The 17,101-nt window shown below is 37.3% G+C and overlaps 1 protein-coding gene across 3 annotated transcripts in view; it reads right to left on the bottom strand.

Moving 5' to 3' along the window:
• The window catches only part of GLCCI1 (glucocorticoid induced 1), a 55,993-nt gene that overhangs the window by 19,178 nt on the left and 19,714 nt on the right, over window positions 1-17,101 (bottom strand). Inside the window, exons 2-4 of one of the 3 annotated variants that reach the window (XM_030507755.1) lie at window positions 16,472-16,623; window positions 8,175-8,261; window positions 45-161 (exon numbers count right to left, since the gene is read on the bottom strand). In XM_030507755.1, coding sequence (XP_030363615.1) covers window positions 45-161; window positions 8,175-8,261; window positions 16,472-16,623 — 356 coding nt within the window. The remainder of the gene's footprint in view (window positions 1-44; window positions 162-8,174; window positions 8,262-16,471; window positions 16,624-17,101) is intronic. The other 2 variants (XM_030507848.1, XM_030507930.1) reach the window with 2 other exon arrangements.

Below are 17,101 nucleotides of genomic sequence, written 5' to 3'. Positions count from 1 at the left end.
CTGATAAGGTAGGAGGCTATTAATACAAGGAACTATCTACTTACCTGAGTCTGACTGATTGCTATATGGTTGCCATGGAGAGGTGACTGACGTTCTTTCTCTTTACTGTGACGACTACTCTGCTTACTGCGCTGAAGCTGCTGCCTCAGTTTGGCAATCTGCTGGAAAGAAGTTCAGGTGAAGTGATAGTGAGTTATCGAACGGATAACTGCTCAAATAATCACATATAAAGCAAATCACAGACATTTTAAGTCCTTTGGGGGATTTTACAAACATATGGGATTGCCTTCCCTTAAAGCACGAGCATTAAAGCTTCTTCTGTTTAACAGATACTTTCTCCAAAGTATCTGCCCTATTTGCCAACCTGAACGTGACAGCAGGCTTAGTTTAATTACTGAACTTCCTCATTTACAAACAAGCACTGTAATAACTGATGCAAACAAAAGTAGTCAGAATGACAATTTGTAGCAGTTTCTGGCTTATAACAGGTTTCGACTGGAGACTATGAAGCCTACAGTTTAATCTATTTAATCTTAAACCAAACCAAAGTTTCCCAATGATAATTCATCATAAAAGCAAAGAGCCTTCACAAACAACTGGCAACAAATATGCACTGCTCATCTTGGAGAACTTATTTAATACATTTAATAGCATTTCCCTGCAGGCTAAATTATCACAGATTCCTTCAGGCAGATGAAATTTTCTTTTCTGCAGTCTGCTGCAAAGAAGTCTAATCAAAAGTTACATATTTTAAATGTCAAATGCAACTAAAGCCATTATCCATTTCACCTGTTCCCTAACAAGAAACCAAAGTATTTCATTTGGGGATTCATCCACTTATTTATTCCTACATGAAAGAGTATTTACCTCTGTGAGTATTGTCTCAGAAGTTTAAACTATGTGCAAATTCACACGACAGGTACAGACACTTCTTTAAGAATGGATAATTTTTTCCTCTGGGCAAGTCCCACTTCTCCTCACGCTCAGCACACTGGCACGTAAGGCAAAACATGCACTGCCCCATTTCATTTTTAACTCAGCCAGAGATACAATTTTTTAAAAACCTGAAGGGCAAGTAAGGAGAAGTGGATGCACATGGAATTCATATTTCAAAGAACTTAATCAGCTAGAAAGTAACCTCTCTTTCTGAGTGACAGCTTACAAGTACACACACTCTGTGGTTAACTCTAAGTAGTTAAATATATCACCAGTGCTCTTGTAAAGCAACTCTGTGGTAGAGAATCACTTCACATCACTCTTCACAGCATCAGAGATGACAGTGCTTGGTGAAGAGGTTTGGATGGAGCTTTGCTCCAGGCTGTGGGCTTTTCTTTGTGATGTTTTTGGTATCACTCACAAAAGAAGGATCACCTTTAAGACTTCTTATCAAACCTTGCCACAGCTTCTTACCCATATTCAGAGAAATGCTACTCAGAAATGGCTGAATACTTTGATTTTTCAGCAACAGACAAACAGTTCAGACTTCCAAAAGGGTCTGTGTGTAGCATATACCAAAAAACACAGAACCCTAATAGGACTGAGTTTCTAACACAGATGAGCTAGATTTAGAGAACTGGGAGACTAATCTCTTGATGAAAGGTGCAACTCAGGCATCATGTTGGAAGAAACTCTGAAGGAGTCTGAAGAGATACTTCATCTCTAAAAAAAAAAAAAAAAAAAATATGGAAAATATATATAATTGTCCAGAACTTCCCCATCCTCCCTGCAGGAGTATTAGTAATTAGAAAATCTAGCTCCATAGAGCGATGAAAAAGCCAGCAGGTAACCAGTCTGGTAAGCATACATCCATCTACGAAGATTTACGTCTTATAACAGAATGTTGTTGAATAGGGAGAACAGAGAAGCAATCTTCACCTTCCCCTTTAAAAAAACCTTAAAAACAGAAGAGAAAAATGATGCCCAGAACAGAAGAGCTGTGGACTGAGATGGCTGCCACAAGAATAATGAGAAAGCAGGGAGAGTGCTGTATATGAATCTTTCACTTCTGCTGTCTCTCCCTGATGCTGCGCACTTCTTCCTAGTTAAGTTGTTCTTTTTTTATTTATTTAAATGAAATCTGACTTTCTGAGCTTTCCTCAGGAGCATGCTATAAAAAAGATCTATACAATTCCACCCCAGAGCTCTCGCTCGCTGATTTCTGCTGTAAACAGCTTGCAAATCTTTGAGAACATAGCCTCTCCCTGTAAAATCTGGACAGTGAAAGCATTAAATGGGAGGGTGTTGATAGGCTGGTATGTCTCTAGGCTGACCAAAATCTTGGAGCTCTGATATCCTTAAAGGAATCATAGGCCCCTGGAATCTGAGGTTCTCTCAGCTACCTCAAGAGTATGTGTATTTTGGCAGCCAGTACGTTCTTAACAGTAACAGAAATAAAAGGCTTCTGGAGTCACTGGGGAGAAACAGAAAGATGAAAACTTGTTGAATAATCTGAGTATCTGGAACTGGTGTGATCACTTAAGGCAAACATGCAATGCAATGAAGCCTTCTCAGATTACCTGTCCTTAGCCCTGAATTTGAAGGACCCTAGCTTTCCATAATGTAGTAGTTACCATCAGAAAAAAACCAAACAGAGAAATTAAGGATGGGCATATTAAAAATAAATCTGCCATTTCTTATCCATCCTCCACACACAGAGGACAGAGGCTTCCCTGCACAGACAACCCGGCTTCAGAGCAGCCACGCTAAGCAGGCAGTGACACTGAGTACACGGGCAACAGAATCCTCCAAGCTAAATGATTCTCCATCTCTTCACCAAGGAGAGTCCAGAGTAAATCTGCCACTTACTAAAGCTAATCCTGAAATCCCAACAGTGTTTTTTCCTCTACAAGGTTAGTTTTTATTGCCAATTATTTTCCACCTCAAACTCAAATAAAGCCATTACTACTGACAGGAAGAGGCAGTTGTGCTAACTTCCTAGAAGTTTATCTTCATCTTCCTAAGCAGTAGAGCAGCACAGTCGGAGCACCAAACATAACCAAAATGAGCTGCAGACAGGTAGGAGGTACACTAATCCTAGGAACACAGATATAATTTGTGTACTGAGGAAGGAGTCTGTAACATACGCCTTGATGGCACCTGTTTTACTAAGAATCTCAAAGAAGCAGTTTCTCTCTTGGGCACTCAACTGATGCAACTAATAGGAGCTAGGGAATTTGCTGCGCAAAGAAAATGGTGCCAAGTGAGTGGTATCAGGAAAACATGTACTTGAAGATTCAGCCATTACAGTGGTGTAAATACACTCTGACATTGAACTCCATCCCAGGCAGGAATACAGATATTTCAGTTAGGAAGATGAGGCAGAAAAGAAATTACGTGCTATCCTGGGAGGAAAAAAAAAAAAACGAAGTGCAGTAACAAAACACTCCATTTTAACAGGACAGCTAAGAACATAAAGGGTTTGGGACACCATTTCCCTCACACAACTACTGAGCATGAAGGCGACTGGGGCACACACAGTCGTATTAAGGAACACATGTAAATGATCAGAAAAAGATCAAATGTGTAGCCTTTAAAGCATCCAGTTGTTGAAGACATCAAACCCTTAGCCTTGCACATATGTGCACTGAGACACATAAAATGTGACAACGATTTTAGTACAACAATTCAAATGCTTTCCCCAAGTAACCTAGCTTTAAGATGGGCTGAAAGTTCTCATACAATACAGGTATTTTCTTAGAGGATACAGCTAAAGAAAAAAAAAGAGGGGGAGGGGGAAATCAAGGAATAAATGCAATTTGAACCTTACTTCCAACATTCAGATACCATTATTTAAAACTATTTTGCTTTTCTATAAGATGTAAACATGTATGGTATTAAGTTTCAAAGTGTACCTTTTAATCCACATTTGCTAAGTACTCTCATGTGACCATATGACAGGGGAACACACAGCATACATCTGTCCCATTTTAGTTTAAACTCATTTCCCCTTGTCCTATTGCTACAGCCCCTGATGAAGAGTCCATCTCCGACATCTTTGTAGGCCCCTTATATGATGACCATTGAAGATTGTTTAACAAAGAAGTTAGAAAAAAACCTATGTTTTTTGCTTGCTGAATATTTTTATAGCTAGAAGTGTACTTGAAATAAATATGAATCTTCTCTATACCACTTGTAACATGCATGCAGTCTAATGTAATGGTGCAAACCTAAGGAATAAGCAAATTAGGTCTGTTCTTTACAACACTGGAATAATCTGAGCATCCTGATAATTTTTCATTTGAAGAGATGTAGATGCAGACTACTAATATGAAGGAACATGTCACATCTCACCATTCCTGTCCAAATACTCATTAATATTTACCACTTAACAGGTTTTATTTTTACAAATTAGGGCTACACAACATGGTAACTTCCTATCGCTGAATAAGCCAAACTCCTTGTTAATGAGAGTGAGCTCTCATTCATGAACCAGTTGTTAATAAACAGTAGGTCAAAGAGCAAAACAAGCATTAGAAATTCGCCCTAAACCTTTGAATACAATCTTTCAATTGGTATATGAAAGCATATAAAAAGTGCAAGCTCTCATATTTGATTCTCTTTTATTCCAAAGTCCTTTTCAAGTACTCTGTTAGACCAAAAGGGACCTTCTAATGGGGGGTTGCTGGTGTCAGTGTAACAGGTACAGCATACAGAGGTGCTTAAGGGAAGTGAAAAATCAGCTGTCTGAAATACTCGTGGTTTTAAAAACCAACACAAACTGAAAGCTATTTGTTTCAAATCCCGGGGTTTTCCAGTTCTGGGAAAATTCCAGTTCAGGGTAAGCTATAACTAAAATTGTTCCTATTCAACAGAATTTCAAGCTAACAGGTTGAAAGGGGAAAAAATACCAGTGGTTCAAACCACTACTTGGTTTGTGTCCAGTACAAAGACTGATAGCAATCTTTATCTCCCAGTCAAGACATGTATCTATTAAAATAATATTAAAGCGGTCTGGCATTATCTTACAACAAGTTATATTCAAGACTTCATAAAAACAAGCAGAAGAACCCTTCAGATTAAAAAAAAAAAAAAAAAAAATTGTTAGATGACAAAAAAGTATATTCTGTCATTACATAGTCCATATTGAGAGCTGGGGAGTTTTAAATTTTTAATAGACCCACGACAAGAAAGCAAACATTGCCTATTTCACTGTTAGACAGCTTCAATCCTGACACCCACCTATTTCAATTCAAGGGCAAAACAATTTTCAACTACCCAAAGTGAATTTTTTTTTATGTGGTAATACAGAATTCATTTGCTTGCTTGCGATCTTAAGTCTATATACTCATTTTTAGGTTTACTAAATGTAAATCTTTTAAAAATAGTTCCCAGTTGTGTTAAATACATGCATTTAATCGTAATAGCTCTCAAACTCACCAAGGAAAAAAACAGTTTTTTTAAACTTCAAAGCACATTCAATCTTCTTTTATAAAAACTAATTAAAATTATGCATACAAGTGTTTGGCTAGTTTACAAGTATCAAGATAATAAAAAAATACATGCTAGAAATAATTCAATTAATTGTTGGAACAAGAAAACATGAATCCAAAGTGCTAAAACAAGCCAAGGAAACTGTAAACAGCTCTCTACTTGTTTACTGTCAAATGCTATGGGAAACAATTCAAAACACTGAGCTGAACTATAGGCTGCTACCTATGTCACCCATAACAAATGCAGTTACCCAGGAGAGGTGATATACTTCTATTTCTATTACTTCAGCTCTTGCTTTCACCTGCCTATAGCTTTGTCAAATTTTCTCTGAAGGATACCATGCAACATTCAGCTCTCCTATCCCACTTCCATCAGAGATTGCAGTACAAGTATTAAAGTTGTTTTAAGAATGACATTAAAATGAAAGGGAGGTGGAAATCATTTTACCATTTTATGTGCTTAAACACATTACTACAGCTTTTTTACCTGGGAAGCTCTGTTGTCCAATGCTTTAGAAGAAAAAGTCAAACATTTGTCTGGGAGTCCTTTATGCTGGGAATATGTCCCTCTATCCCCTTGAAAAAATTTTTGTATCTGGAGAAGCTTTAGCAAAAAATTTCAGTTTGCACATGGCAGGACATTTCCTAGTAATTCTGTCTCCAGTGGGCTTTCTAGTTTGAACAGAACTGCCCCAGAGAATTTCTCCTTCCAGAAACTGCAGAGCACTGTGGCACAAAGAAACTGAATGGACAGATACTGTTGGTATTGAACAAACTCTTAACACCCACCACAGAGGCACTGAACAGCCAGACAGAGGAGCTGGAACCAGGGCTTACACACAAAGGAAAAGAAAAAGAATGGAATAAAATAGAAGCTAAACAATGGAGAGACAGAACAGACATGGAGTTGGAAGGTAACTGGGTAGGAATTCATGTAAGGGAAAAGAGGCAAGAAACTGACTCGGTAACGCACACAGAATGACACCAGGACTATGAACCTCAGGAACTAGAAGAGGCAATAAAACTGGTTTGCGAAGCTGAAGAAAGGAAAAAAGAGGAAGGGGAAGAACTATAAGCTGGAGAAGACAAAGACAGCTTTTGGGGTGAACAACCATTGCAAAATTTGAATAGAAACAATTCCCTTCCATGCACCTCATTTGTTCTATAACTGCATTCTGTTGGAAAGCAACCATGAAACCCCATTGGCCACATGTTTCTTATCTTTCTTTTGTGGCCAGTCCATAAAGAGGATGACAGCCTAGCACAATGGATCAGTTATCCAATGGTCGAGACTTGCTCACATGCTGAAGGTTTCATCATCACTGACAGCCACAGCACTGTGGTGAAGAAAAGCTGCTTGTTGCAGAACTTGATAGGGAACCGCCAGAAGACGAAGGATGGTCTCCCAGTAAAAGCAAGCAAGCATTATCCTGGAAATACAGATGCTATTCCTACCCCTGCTACAATTCCTTTGGGCTAATTGGCAATGCTTAAGCCAAAACTTTTCTAACACCAAACTCCTTCTGCACTAATTTCTGGGCACTTCATCTGTGATTCTGAGTGATTCCTCACAGCTGCAGATGAAGTCATCCAGGCAACTGAAGGCCCATATACTAATAAATGAGCTATGATGGGTTTCATAACAGGTACTCAATCCGATGGGAACAGACAACCCTCTTTGGTTTGACCTCTCTTTGGCCAAGGTCCTCATCTTTAAAAATGAGGCTATTGCCACCACTGGAATGCAAGATTATTCCATTTCATCAAATCTGATTTTAAAATTCAAGTAATTAAATTTACATCACTCCTTTTGATAACTATTCTTCCTATCAATGGCTGTCTGGAAGAGGACTACATATTGCCAGTAACAACTGGCAATTGTTTGCCTCAGATAACCTGTATGTTTCTTCTCATTTTTGAATATCCTACTAAAAAGGGATTCAGGAGAGAGGGTGCAAAAGCCAAGTATCAGGCAAAAGTCCCATCCTGTGTGAATGTGGTGCAAGATTAACTTCTTAAAAAGAACTGTGTAGCTCTTGAACACAGGCTGCACCCTTCCTGACAGGAGCATGAGCTGACTGAAGGCCAGTTATTAAGTACTGGGCAAAGCTAGAGTTACATGAACTCTGGGCAGAATGGTGTTTTCTGAGACAAAAACTGACAAATACTGATATTTCAGTTGAGCTGGAGACCATTTTACTCTATCTACTTTCGCATGATGCAAATCCAATTTTGGTGGGTTTTTTTCTAGTTCCAATTGTAGTCTACAGCAAAATACAGTTTCAAGTAATCATACCATTACTCTATCAATACTTCAACTCCTTTTTCATTTATGAATATGATGTCCTCTCTATCTTCACCCTAAAACTTGAACAACATTTCGAAACAAGAATATGCTAACATACTGACTTATACTTTGCCCCTTCCAGAAGAGCAGTGTTAAAGAACAGAAAGCTAGCTAAGGTAACTCTGAACAGAAAAATTGGTAAGCAACGACAACCTAGTTCTTCAGCACTCACTCTGGCCACTCCTTCACAGCCAACACAGTCTTGCAGGCAGGGAGGAAACGGAACAGGCATAAAAACAACAACCACTCTTGAACCAACTCTTATGTTGGAGGTAAAACCTGTTTCAAAACCAACGGAGGGAAGGGAAAGGATGCAGCTTCCTGGACTCCAGATAGGGATTAAAAAAGGTCTTGGACATATCAAAACTTGAAAGGCTCCACTGTGCAAAACTTCTCACCTCTTTTAGTTGATCAGCACTTCCCCATGATGCTGAGCGCTGATGTGACCTCTTTTCTGCTCCTTCTTCAGCCCAACAGCTAGGTGTCTAGATGAGGAGAAAAAAAAAAAAAAAAAAAAAAAAAAAGGAAAATATACTGTATTGAATTCTCCAGATATAAAAAACTTCTGGCACAAATCATTGCCTTACTCTTTCTGCAGTGTCAGAGATCAGGCATTAGAGTATTATAATACTCTAATGAATAAATTAAGAATGAAGAATACATTTCAGGATCTGATATGCAGCAGTGCTAGTCTCAATAAATAATAATAATTTAAAAAAAACCATAGAAAACTAAGGCTTTGTAAATTTGCATTCACAAAGGATGAGGACACTTACTGAAGAAGGAATCAGAGGCCTAACAGTCACAAAACACCTTACCTGGCTACTCCCATCTGCGCTTTGATATCCATTTCTATTTTTCATTCAGTGGACAGTTTAGAAAGCTACACAATTAAAAAAAAAGATGTGCAAACAAACTCAAAGACCAAAAGCCAGGATTCATTTCTCCCACCTGTCTTCCTTAATCACTGGGCCATATAATCAATTCCTTCTTGCTAACTCTCACTCAATACAGTGTTTGATACACCTTTTATTATTTTCAGCACCAACCTACGTGAGCACAACAGCGACAGGGAGGCCTTTTCCAGCCTTGTCTGCAAGCCCAGAAGTTTCAGGACTGTCTCTGGATGTAGGAGCTATAAAGTTAAAACCCAAAGATTGAGAAGAGTCTGGAAGCCAGATCTCCCAAATTCACCATAAGACTATTATGAAAATTGAGGCTATCCACCAGCATTTCTGAACAAAGGAGTCAGTCACTGGCTGCCAGAGGAGCAATGGGGAAATCTAAAATCCATGGAGAGTATGAACCATATAAAAAACTCATGGCCAGAGGCACATACATAAATTTGTGAAAAGGAAAAAAAGAAAGAAAACAATACCACTGGAAACAAGGTGAATTTGGCGGTGAGTTTTTTAGGAAGGGGACCACTGCTGATACATCTCCAAGGGAGACAGGACCTCTGCCGAGCAGGAAAGACAGGACCTGGGATCCACCCTCCTACGGGACTTCCTTCTTGCACATGGAAACCCTATTCCTCCACAGCTTTCCTTACTCTTGCTTCCTCTCTAGGGTCTAGAAACTTCTGTAGTACCCACACATGTAGCAGACACTGCTCTGCTCAGGAAGGCCAGGCATCACCCCGGAGAACACCACAAAAACAGCATCTGCAGCTCCTCACCTTCACTGCCCTGCAAGGGGAGGTAGAAGCAAGCCTCTGGGGCCAGACCACCCCAGCCAAGCATGCCAGGGCAGACACCATTCAGCACCAAACTGTAGTTTCAGAGCACAAGAGATACCTTTATAATCACTGCACTGCCATAGTATTATATGACACATATAATACTATTATTATATTATTGTAGTATTATATGCCATAGTATTATATGACAGATATAATACTATGGCAAGCCAGCACCTAACTCGTAAGTGCTGATATTTAATGTGCTAAGACAGTCTGTGTGCACAGGCCTACATATCCTACTTGTGTTTTCTGCCAGCCCTTCACTTTCCATGGTTTTGGTGGGGGTTTTTTCCCCTCAGTTCTTTTTACACCACCAGGAATACTTCCACCAAAGGCCCAGCAAGCTGAGTGGGCAATTAGAAAGCAAAATGGAAAAAATCAGTAATGAAGTTTTTGCTGCATGTTCCCAGAAAAGAAAAAACAAGTCTTTATAAAAGCTAGGGTCCTGTGCATTTATTGTATGACTCTTTGTGTGTGTCTGGGGAAGAAGCGAGAATATAATGTGGTTATAAAAATAAACTAGCGAGAGTGAAGAGTTAAAACTTCTATTTAAAGCTATGAGGAAAATAGAGGAATTCCTCAGTCAGGAGAAATTTGCTTCTTTTTTAAAATCACAGGCTTTCACAGTTTCATAATTTACTTCCCAATTTAAATTGCCCTTTTCTTAAAGCATTCTACTATATCCTAAGCACAGCTGGAACTACACCCTCATACAAAACCAGAAAAACATGAATGCAAAGGGAATTCTTTGAAAATTTATCTTTCAGAGAGTGTTTCCTGAATATAACACTGCTCCACAGTTTGAGGAACAACTCCAGGAAGAAGTAGAAACAGGCATTTCAGGTGCTTAAGTATTTACCTGTATTGCAGGAGGGTGTACCAGGGATCACTACAAGCTCATAGTCTTTCAGCTACAGCTTAATAAACAGAAGAGACATCAAGTGTCTAAAAAGCCAAAGTGAGTTTCTCAACAAAGAGAAGTTGTTAAAAAAAACCCAAACCATATATACAAAGCAAGAGCTTGCCTGTATTTTTTAATAAGCACAGATATTGATCCAGATAGCAAGGACTAGAAACAAACTAATAGCAACACCCTGAAGAACTTCATCAACAACACCAGTGACTGTTAGTAGAGAGAGGCATGAATCCTTATATTCTAGCTGATTTAATCAGAAATCAAAAGTAACAAATATAAAACACCCACTCCCTTAATACTAAATTTTGTACTTTCTCAAATATGCATTGACACTCTCTTCCACTCAAATACTATCTCCCTTGAGACAAGGATTACACAGCTGTTTTCAATCTCTGGTAAATTGAGTCAAGTCACAACCTTTCAAAATATACATGCAAGTATCAGTATACAGGGGGCAGACTATTTGTGTCCCTCAATTTATCTGCAGTATTAGATTACAAATACTATAAAGATGTTCCTACCACAGTATTGAAGTCAGGCAATGCTATATTACTGAGCTATTTATATTCAGATGTAAAAGAAAAAAAAGGTTAAAAAATAACACAACATAAGCAGTTACCAGATTATAACTTGCCAATCACCTTCAAACGCTAAAAAATTCCACTTATAATATAATGTGTAACCCACATTATATGAAAATAAGTTTTGGGTTTGTTACCCAAAATCCTTACATTCATGCAAAAGCTTTAAAAAACAAAACAAAACAAAACCAACACAAAAGAACACCACACTTGTTACATTCAAACAGAAATTCTGCTTTTCTAAGTATAGCTCATGTATGAGCACCTTGCATGTCACTTGAATGTTGCAATTTACATCACAAATAAGATGGGGGTGTACAGCAGCCTTGATATGCCACATTTCATAAAAATTGTTTTCCTATCTTTATTTACAACCTCTACAAAACAGGCTTATCCATGCAAGCCTTCATTTCAAGCTGCAAGTGTACTTCCCATGTGCTAAGCATATTAAAAAAATTATAAAATAAAAAAGTAACTCAAAACTATATTTGAAGAAAAATTTCTGAATCACAAGAAATGAAACCCAAGTTTCTGCACCTCACGTCAGAAACACAGTAGGAGAGGTCATATGCGCTATCGGTGAAGCTGGTAATATTTCAGAGCTGAAACAAATTCACAGCATCACTTAAGTATGAACTGAACTTGGTGAAAGTGAAGGATTGTTCCCGCAAGTCTCTATTCAGAAATTAACATTTAAAACATTTTAGGAGGAGAACCTTGAAAATATTAAGTAATGCATACTGCAGCTTCAACAGGAGGATCGCTGTTATTGCAAAATGTGAAGGTTCACAGTCCCAACTTCAGTTGACACAATGCTTAAAGCATGTGCATGGGATAGGGCATGCTGAGAACACCACATCTGGTTGCTCTCTTCAGCCTTAATGTAAATCACAATTACCATTGTTCTAACTCACCCAACCTTGTAGAGATTAGCATTTCTTCCAACATGTTTGGTAATTCTGTGCTACTTTTCCACCCATATCAGGGATATACACCTACATTCTTTCCACTTCATTTAAATCAGAATGACTTCATGGAGTACCAACCTACCTAAACCTAAAATAAGACTGAATTACTCTATCTCACATTTTATTGCCAGCCCTTCACTCCAATTACTATATCTAGCCTGCATTCCAGATTAACTACATTGGGGGATGGGTGCAAAGATTAAGAACACAAGTCCAGGTTTTACAGGGGGACCAATTGTTTTTGAAGAACTACTATGTTCAAAAGAAACACAACAACAGCAATAGAAGAGAGACAGTCTGAGTCGTCTTCAGATGTTTCTAAAGCATTCAAAGGCCCTCTAGAAATTTTACATGAAGAAACAGCCTAAAGAGTTGGAAGTTAATTTGACTATAGATGATGACTCCTCTTTAACACCAGAAAGTTAGAATCATAAATTCATAGTTATATGACACATATCTCTTACTTTTCATCCCTTCCACCCAAAGTATGTCATTATACTATTCCATGAAAGCAGTAACCAACACACCAATGAAAAAGCTTCATGTAATTGAGTCTCCTGGTTTATGATGTCAATTTTTAAGCAACAAAATTTCTACCCAAAAGAAAACAAAACATTACTCAGGTGACTAATGAGAGCTAACTACATTAAAGCCTTGACCCACACATGAGAACAATAAAACCGTATTTTTTAGCCAAGCATTTCAGTTTATTCTTTATTCTATGCATTATTTTTTAGATTAGAGAGAAGTAAAAATTCTGAAAGGTATTTTGCAAACTTTCTTAATTTCTGTTTGTATAATATGTAATTGCCATAACAATGAAAAAGGCATACCCAGGCATACTGGAATCCAGTTTAAGTCATCACTGGGGGGGATCATATTCCACTTACTCATTTGTTTTTTTCTGTGTATTATTTAGTCTGAGGAAGATTAGATGAACTTTCACGGGAAATATCTTTTTTCTGATATCAACATATATTTAATCTCTCCTCCTTTTTCATTTTATAAAATATTTTAAATTATTTAGCTACTGCCAAATAATTGCATTAACAAACTCTCACAATTACCCAAATGTTTCTGAAGATTCTGAAGTTAGGCATAGCTATTTCAACACTGAATTATTCCTCGTAGTAGGAAGGCGGAAATACACATACAGCATGAAGGAGAAGTATACAAAATTGCTCCATCAGTGCTCCCAACAGAGATGGAAAAAATGGGGAAGGAAACTATTTTGAGTTTTAAATGGCCTTCATGAAAAGTTCCAAATATACTGAAAAGGAGAGGGAAGCAGGACAGTGGGGAAACTTAGGAAGGGGATCACAAAGTATATCAACACATAAGCAACTTCCTATAATAGTAAGTTTTCCTCCATTTCTGAAATACTTAATACTAAATAAGATGCTGTATGTTTGAGTATACAAAACTAGTTGTATGCATATGCACATAGAGACATGAAAATAAATGCATGCAGAATCCTGAGAAATCTGGAATTGTGTAAGTGTCATAATACATAGTGTCATAGTATGTTTTTCCAAAATCAAACATAACCACCTTACTTCTCTTCAGTGTTTTCAGTCAAAACACTTGAAGTAAGAGGAACACAGAAATACAAACTATAGTTGCTATTAAGATGCAACATAAACTAAAAGAAACAAAATTATTTTTCCTCTCTTTAAATAATAAAATACTACTGTTTGGTTGGGGTTTTTTTAATCCTGGTTTACTTTTAGAGAAAGGAGAAACATTTTATTCATGAGCACTATGCAGCTTCAAAGAACATAAGTGGGAAACAAGGACTTGGAATAAAACTCATTAAATGTTCATATGATCATGGTGAAGACCATAATCTGACTCGGGTTTTTTTAACACAAGAATTTTAAGAAACTTAGAACAGCCATAATCACCACCTTCACAAAACTGCACAAAATTTGGATTTTGAATTAATGTTTAATTAGGGACAAAAAGTACCCTTGAAAGAGAAGTAATTATTCCACCTACAATGTAAATTATACTGACAGTATTGTTCACGAGCTTGTAAGTAAAACCAGAGATAATTCATTTTCCAATGAAACACGTTCATACAAAAAACTAGTCTATTGACTTTCATCATCTTGTTTTTATTTCTTTTGTTTGTTACCATCTTTCACTCTGCTAAACTACCAAGTGTTATTATTTTTAGCTACTGTAAGCTATACGAACTCCCATGAGCTAAACTGTTACTTAGCCAACAAACATGAAGTAGAAGTACTTATGCTGGTACCCAGGCAAAGAGTAAGGTTTTAATTCAATTTAACTTAATTTGTCATGTACGCATCCCATCAACAACTTGGAACTTATCTTTAGTTCTTGAAATTAGATATACTTCAAATCCCACAGAGCTCAAACAACAAAAAAACCCCATACAACCAAAACATGAGTCAATATTTTACCATCTTCTACAAGCCCCCCTAGTGAACAAATTATTTAAAAGAAAAAAAAAAATGGAATTCACTGTGCCAATCACTAAGATTACATTTCACATATTCCTATACTCCTGAGTAGTCAAGAGACATGTTTTTCAACTGAACTTAAACACTACTAAACCTTCATTTTTGCATAACTGCTAATATAATTCCTTGTTAGAAGACATTCACACAAATCCAAACCATGAAACTTCCCTGCCCTTATGCCTTTGAAATAATACTTCAGCTTGTAACAACAACAGTACTGGCTTTCGTCTCTGATGAAAAGGTAAAACTTCATTTTTTAATTTTTTTCCTCCCTGAGCTTTGTTTCTGAATGAGGCAAAAGGCGGCAGCCAACAGGTCAAATAACCTAAACACACACTTGAGCTCACTAGGAAAGCAATTTTACTGCCAAATGCTCAGAGCTCAAATATTTATAGAACAAGTTTGTTTCTCTTTTCTGTAACTAGTGAAAAGGTTTGTTTGTGAATGTTTAAATATTCTAAACTTTCTATTCATAAGGGTATTTGGGAAGTTTGATATGGATATATGTTTCAAGAGAGGGGTTAAGAAATACAGTAACTACAAAGCATGCTACTGAAAATCTCCTAAAGGGAAATTACGGTTTCAAAACAGACAGACTTTCAAGGCATAGTATTGTGAAAGGAAGGAACCTTGGAAGTAAATCCAGGATTAAAAGCTTTTTAGGTAGATCTTTCATGACAGTAAAGATCACTGCTGTTTCTTTTTTGCTAAAACTGGCTGGCTGGTTTCAAAATGAGTGAGAAGGACATGAAGACAGCATTTTCTTAAAGGGTCCCACCCACAGTTTCTGAAAGTTTCCTCAAACAATTTTAATCTTCAGATTCCAAAATTCATTAAATACAATTTCTGGAACAGACAGACAGATTTTTTTTTTCTTTTCTAAACATTCTATGCTCATTCTTCCACCATGAGAGGACTTCCTGTGTTGCATTACAGTGTATTTTAAAGACACTGAATATTATTTAGACATTCTAACTTGTCTTGAGAAATCAGTATTTCTCAGATGACTTGCATCACAACCCTAGCAACACTACTGAAAAACCAAGAATGCAACTCCTTTGGTAATAATTTGGGGTTTTTAGAATTACATACTTTTCACCTGTTTGATAGTGATCATCTTTGTGAGCAACAAGCACCAGCATGAGGACGAAGCAGGCAAGAAACAATGTTCACCTTTCTAGCCAAAGAGTACTGGAGCACAGTTAATACTACAGCAGCCTACCTGCCAGAGGTTACTACTAAGGATAGAGCCCTGAAGAGGATCCAAGAGTCTGAGGCCATAAATACTCTCAGTAGCCTTCCCTTTGAAGCTGGTGGTAATGATCTCATCCTGATGTCTAGCTTCAAGAGGCAACTCTTCCACAGAGCATTTTTATTTGTCTGTCTTGCTAGCAAGCAGCAGAGGAAACACCTCAAGACCATACTGTATGCTCACTCCCAGCTTCCTCTTCTTGCTTTCCCTGTCTTTTCTGATTTCTCCAGATTAGTGACAAACTGATCAATTCTTAACAGTAACTTCTCTCTGCCTCCTCACACACAAATACATTTTTGAGATCCACAGATTTATTACCACACTTTGGTAAAAATCTTCAGTTTGTCAGCCACTACTGCTATGGAATCTTTTTTTTTTTTTTTTAAGTAACATTCAGCATAATTTTGCATATAGCAGCTTCAAAATAAAACAGATACAAGGCTGAGATTGAAATCTGCTTATTTAGCCTCAATAGAGCTGCCCACATACAGAAAATTATTTTTGACAACTGTTTTCTAAAAGCATAAAAATATTATCTGTCACATACCATGTTACTGATACTGATTTAAAAAAACCCAAACCACTACTGTACCCTATTCTTAAGGCTTCATATTTATAATAAAATTAAGTGAATCCACATTTCTTCAGAATTAAGTTGAGCTATGATTCCAGATCAGGTGATAAAAGTATTATGAGGAAGACATCAATTACATGAAACATCTCTGTTGTCTTATTTTACAGCTTTTACCTGAGTAGATTTATCTTTCATACATGAAGGGTAGTGTACATGGGGATCACGTGGCCACTGTCCTGTGAGGTAAGGTCCTGTTATTGTGTCCAAAGAAGAAGTTCGCCTTATGGTACCAGAAGTTCTGATTTGCTGGGATTTTGGCCTGTCCACTGTAGAAAACCAGAACAAAATCAACAAAAAAGTCAGGCTAAATTTGATGTGATATGTTAAAAGCTAGCTATGACACACAATGGCAAGAACACATCAGAAACCTTTGTCTAAATGCCAAGTTGGAAACAACGCCATCACATCAAAGCAAATAACATCAGACAAAGGAGGAAAAGAAAATACAAAAGGGAAAACTTAACAGTTACAAAAAACAACACTTAAACTGTTCATATCTGTAATGAACTGGGCTACTTCTATATTTTCATCAACAAAAAACATCAAGCAAATTTAAATGCAGTGATGATGCAACTCAGGAAAGCCAGACATACAGAAATAGAAAATGTAACACAGTATCAGTACTGGGTTACTGTTTTTCTTTTAAGTCACTTGCTTAGCTTTCTAAATAATAAAACACAAATCATGACAAAAATTGTGATTCTTAAGAAGACATATCCACTTTCTTGCTCTCATGTACGCCAT

Source organism: Strigops habroptila, chromosome 1 (genome assembly GCF_004027225.2).
Source record: "Strigops habroptila isolate Jane chromosome 1, bStrHab1.2.pri, whole genome shotgun sequence".
NCBI lineage: Eukaryota > Metazoa > Chordata > Aves > Psittaciformes > Psittacidae > Strigops > Strigops habroptila.
Note: the sequence above shows the minus strand (reverse complement) of the source record. Positions and strands in the feature narration are given on the sequence as shown.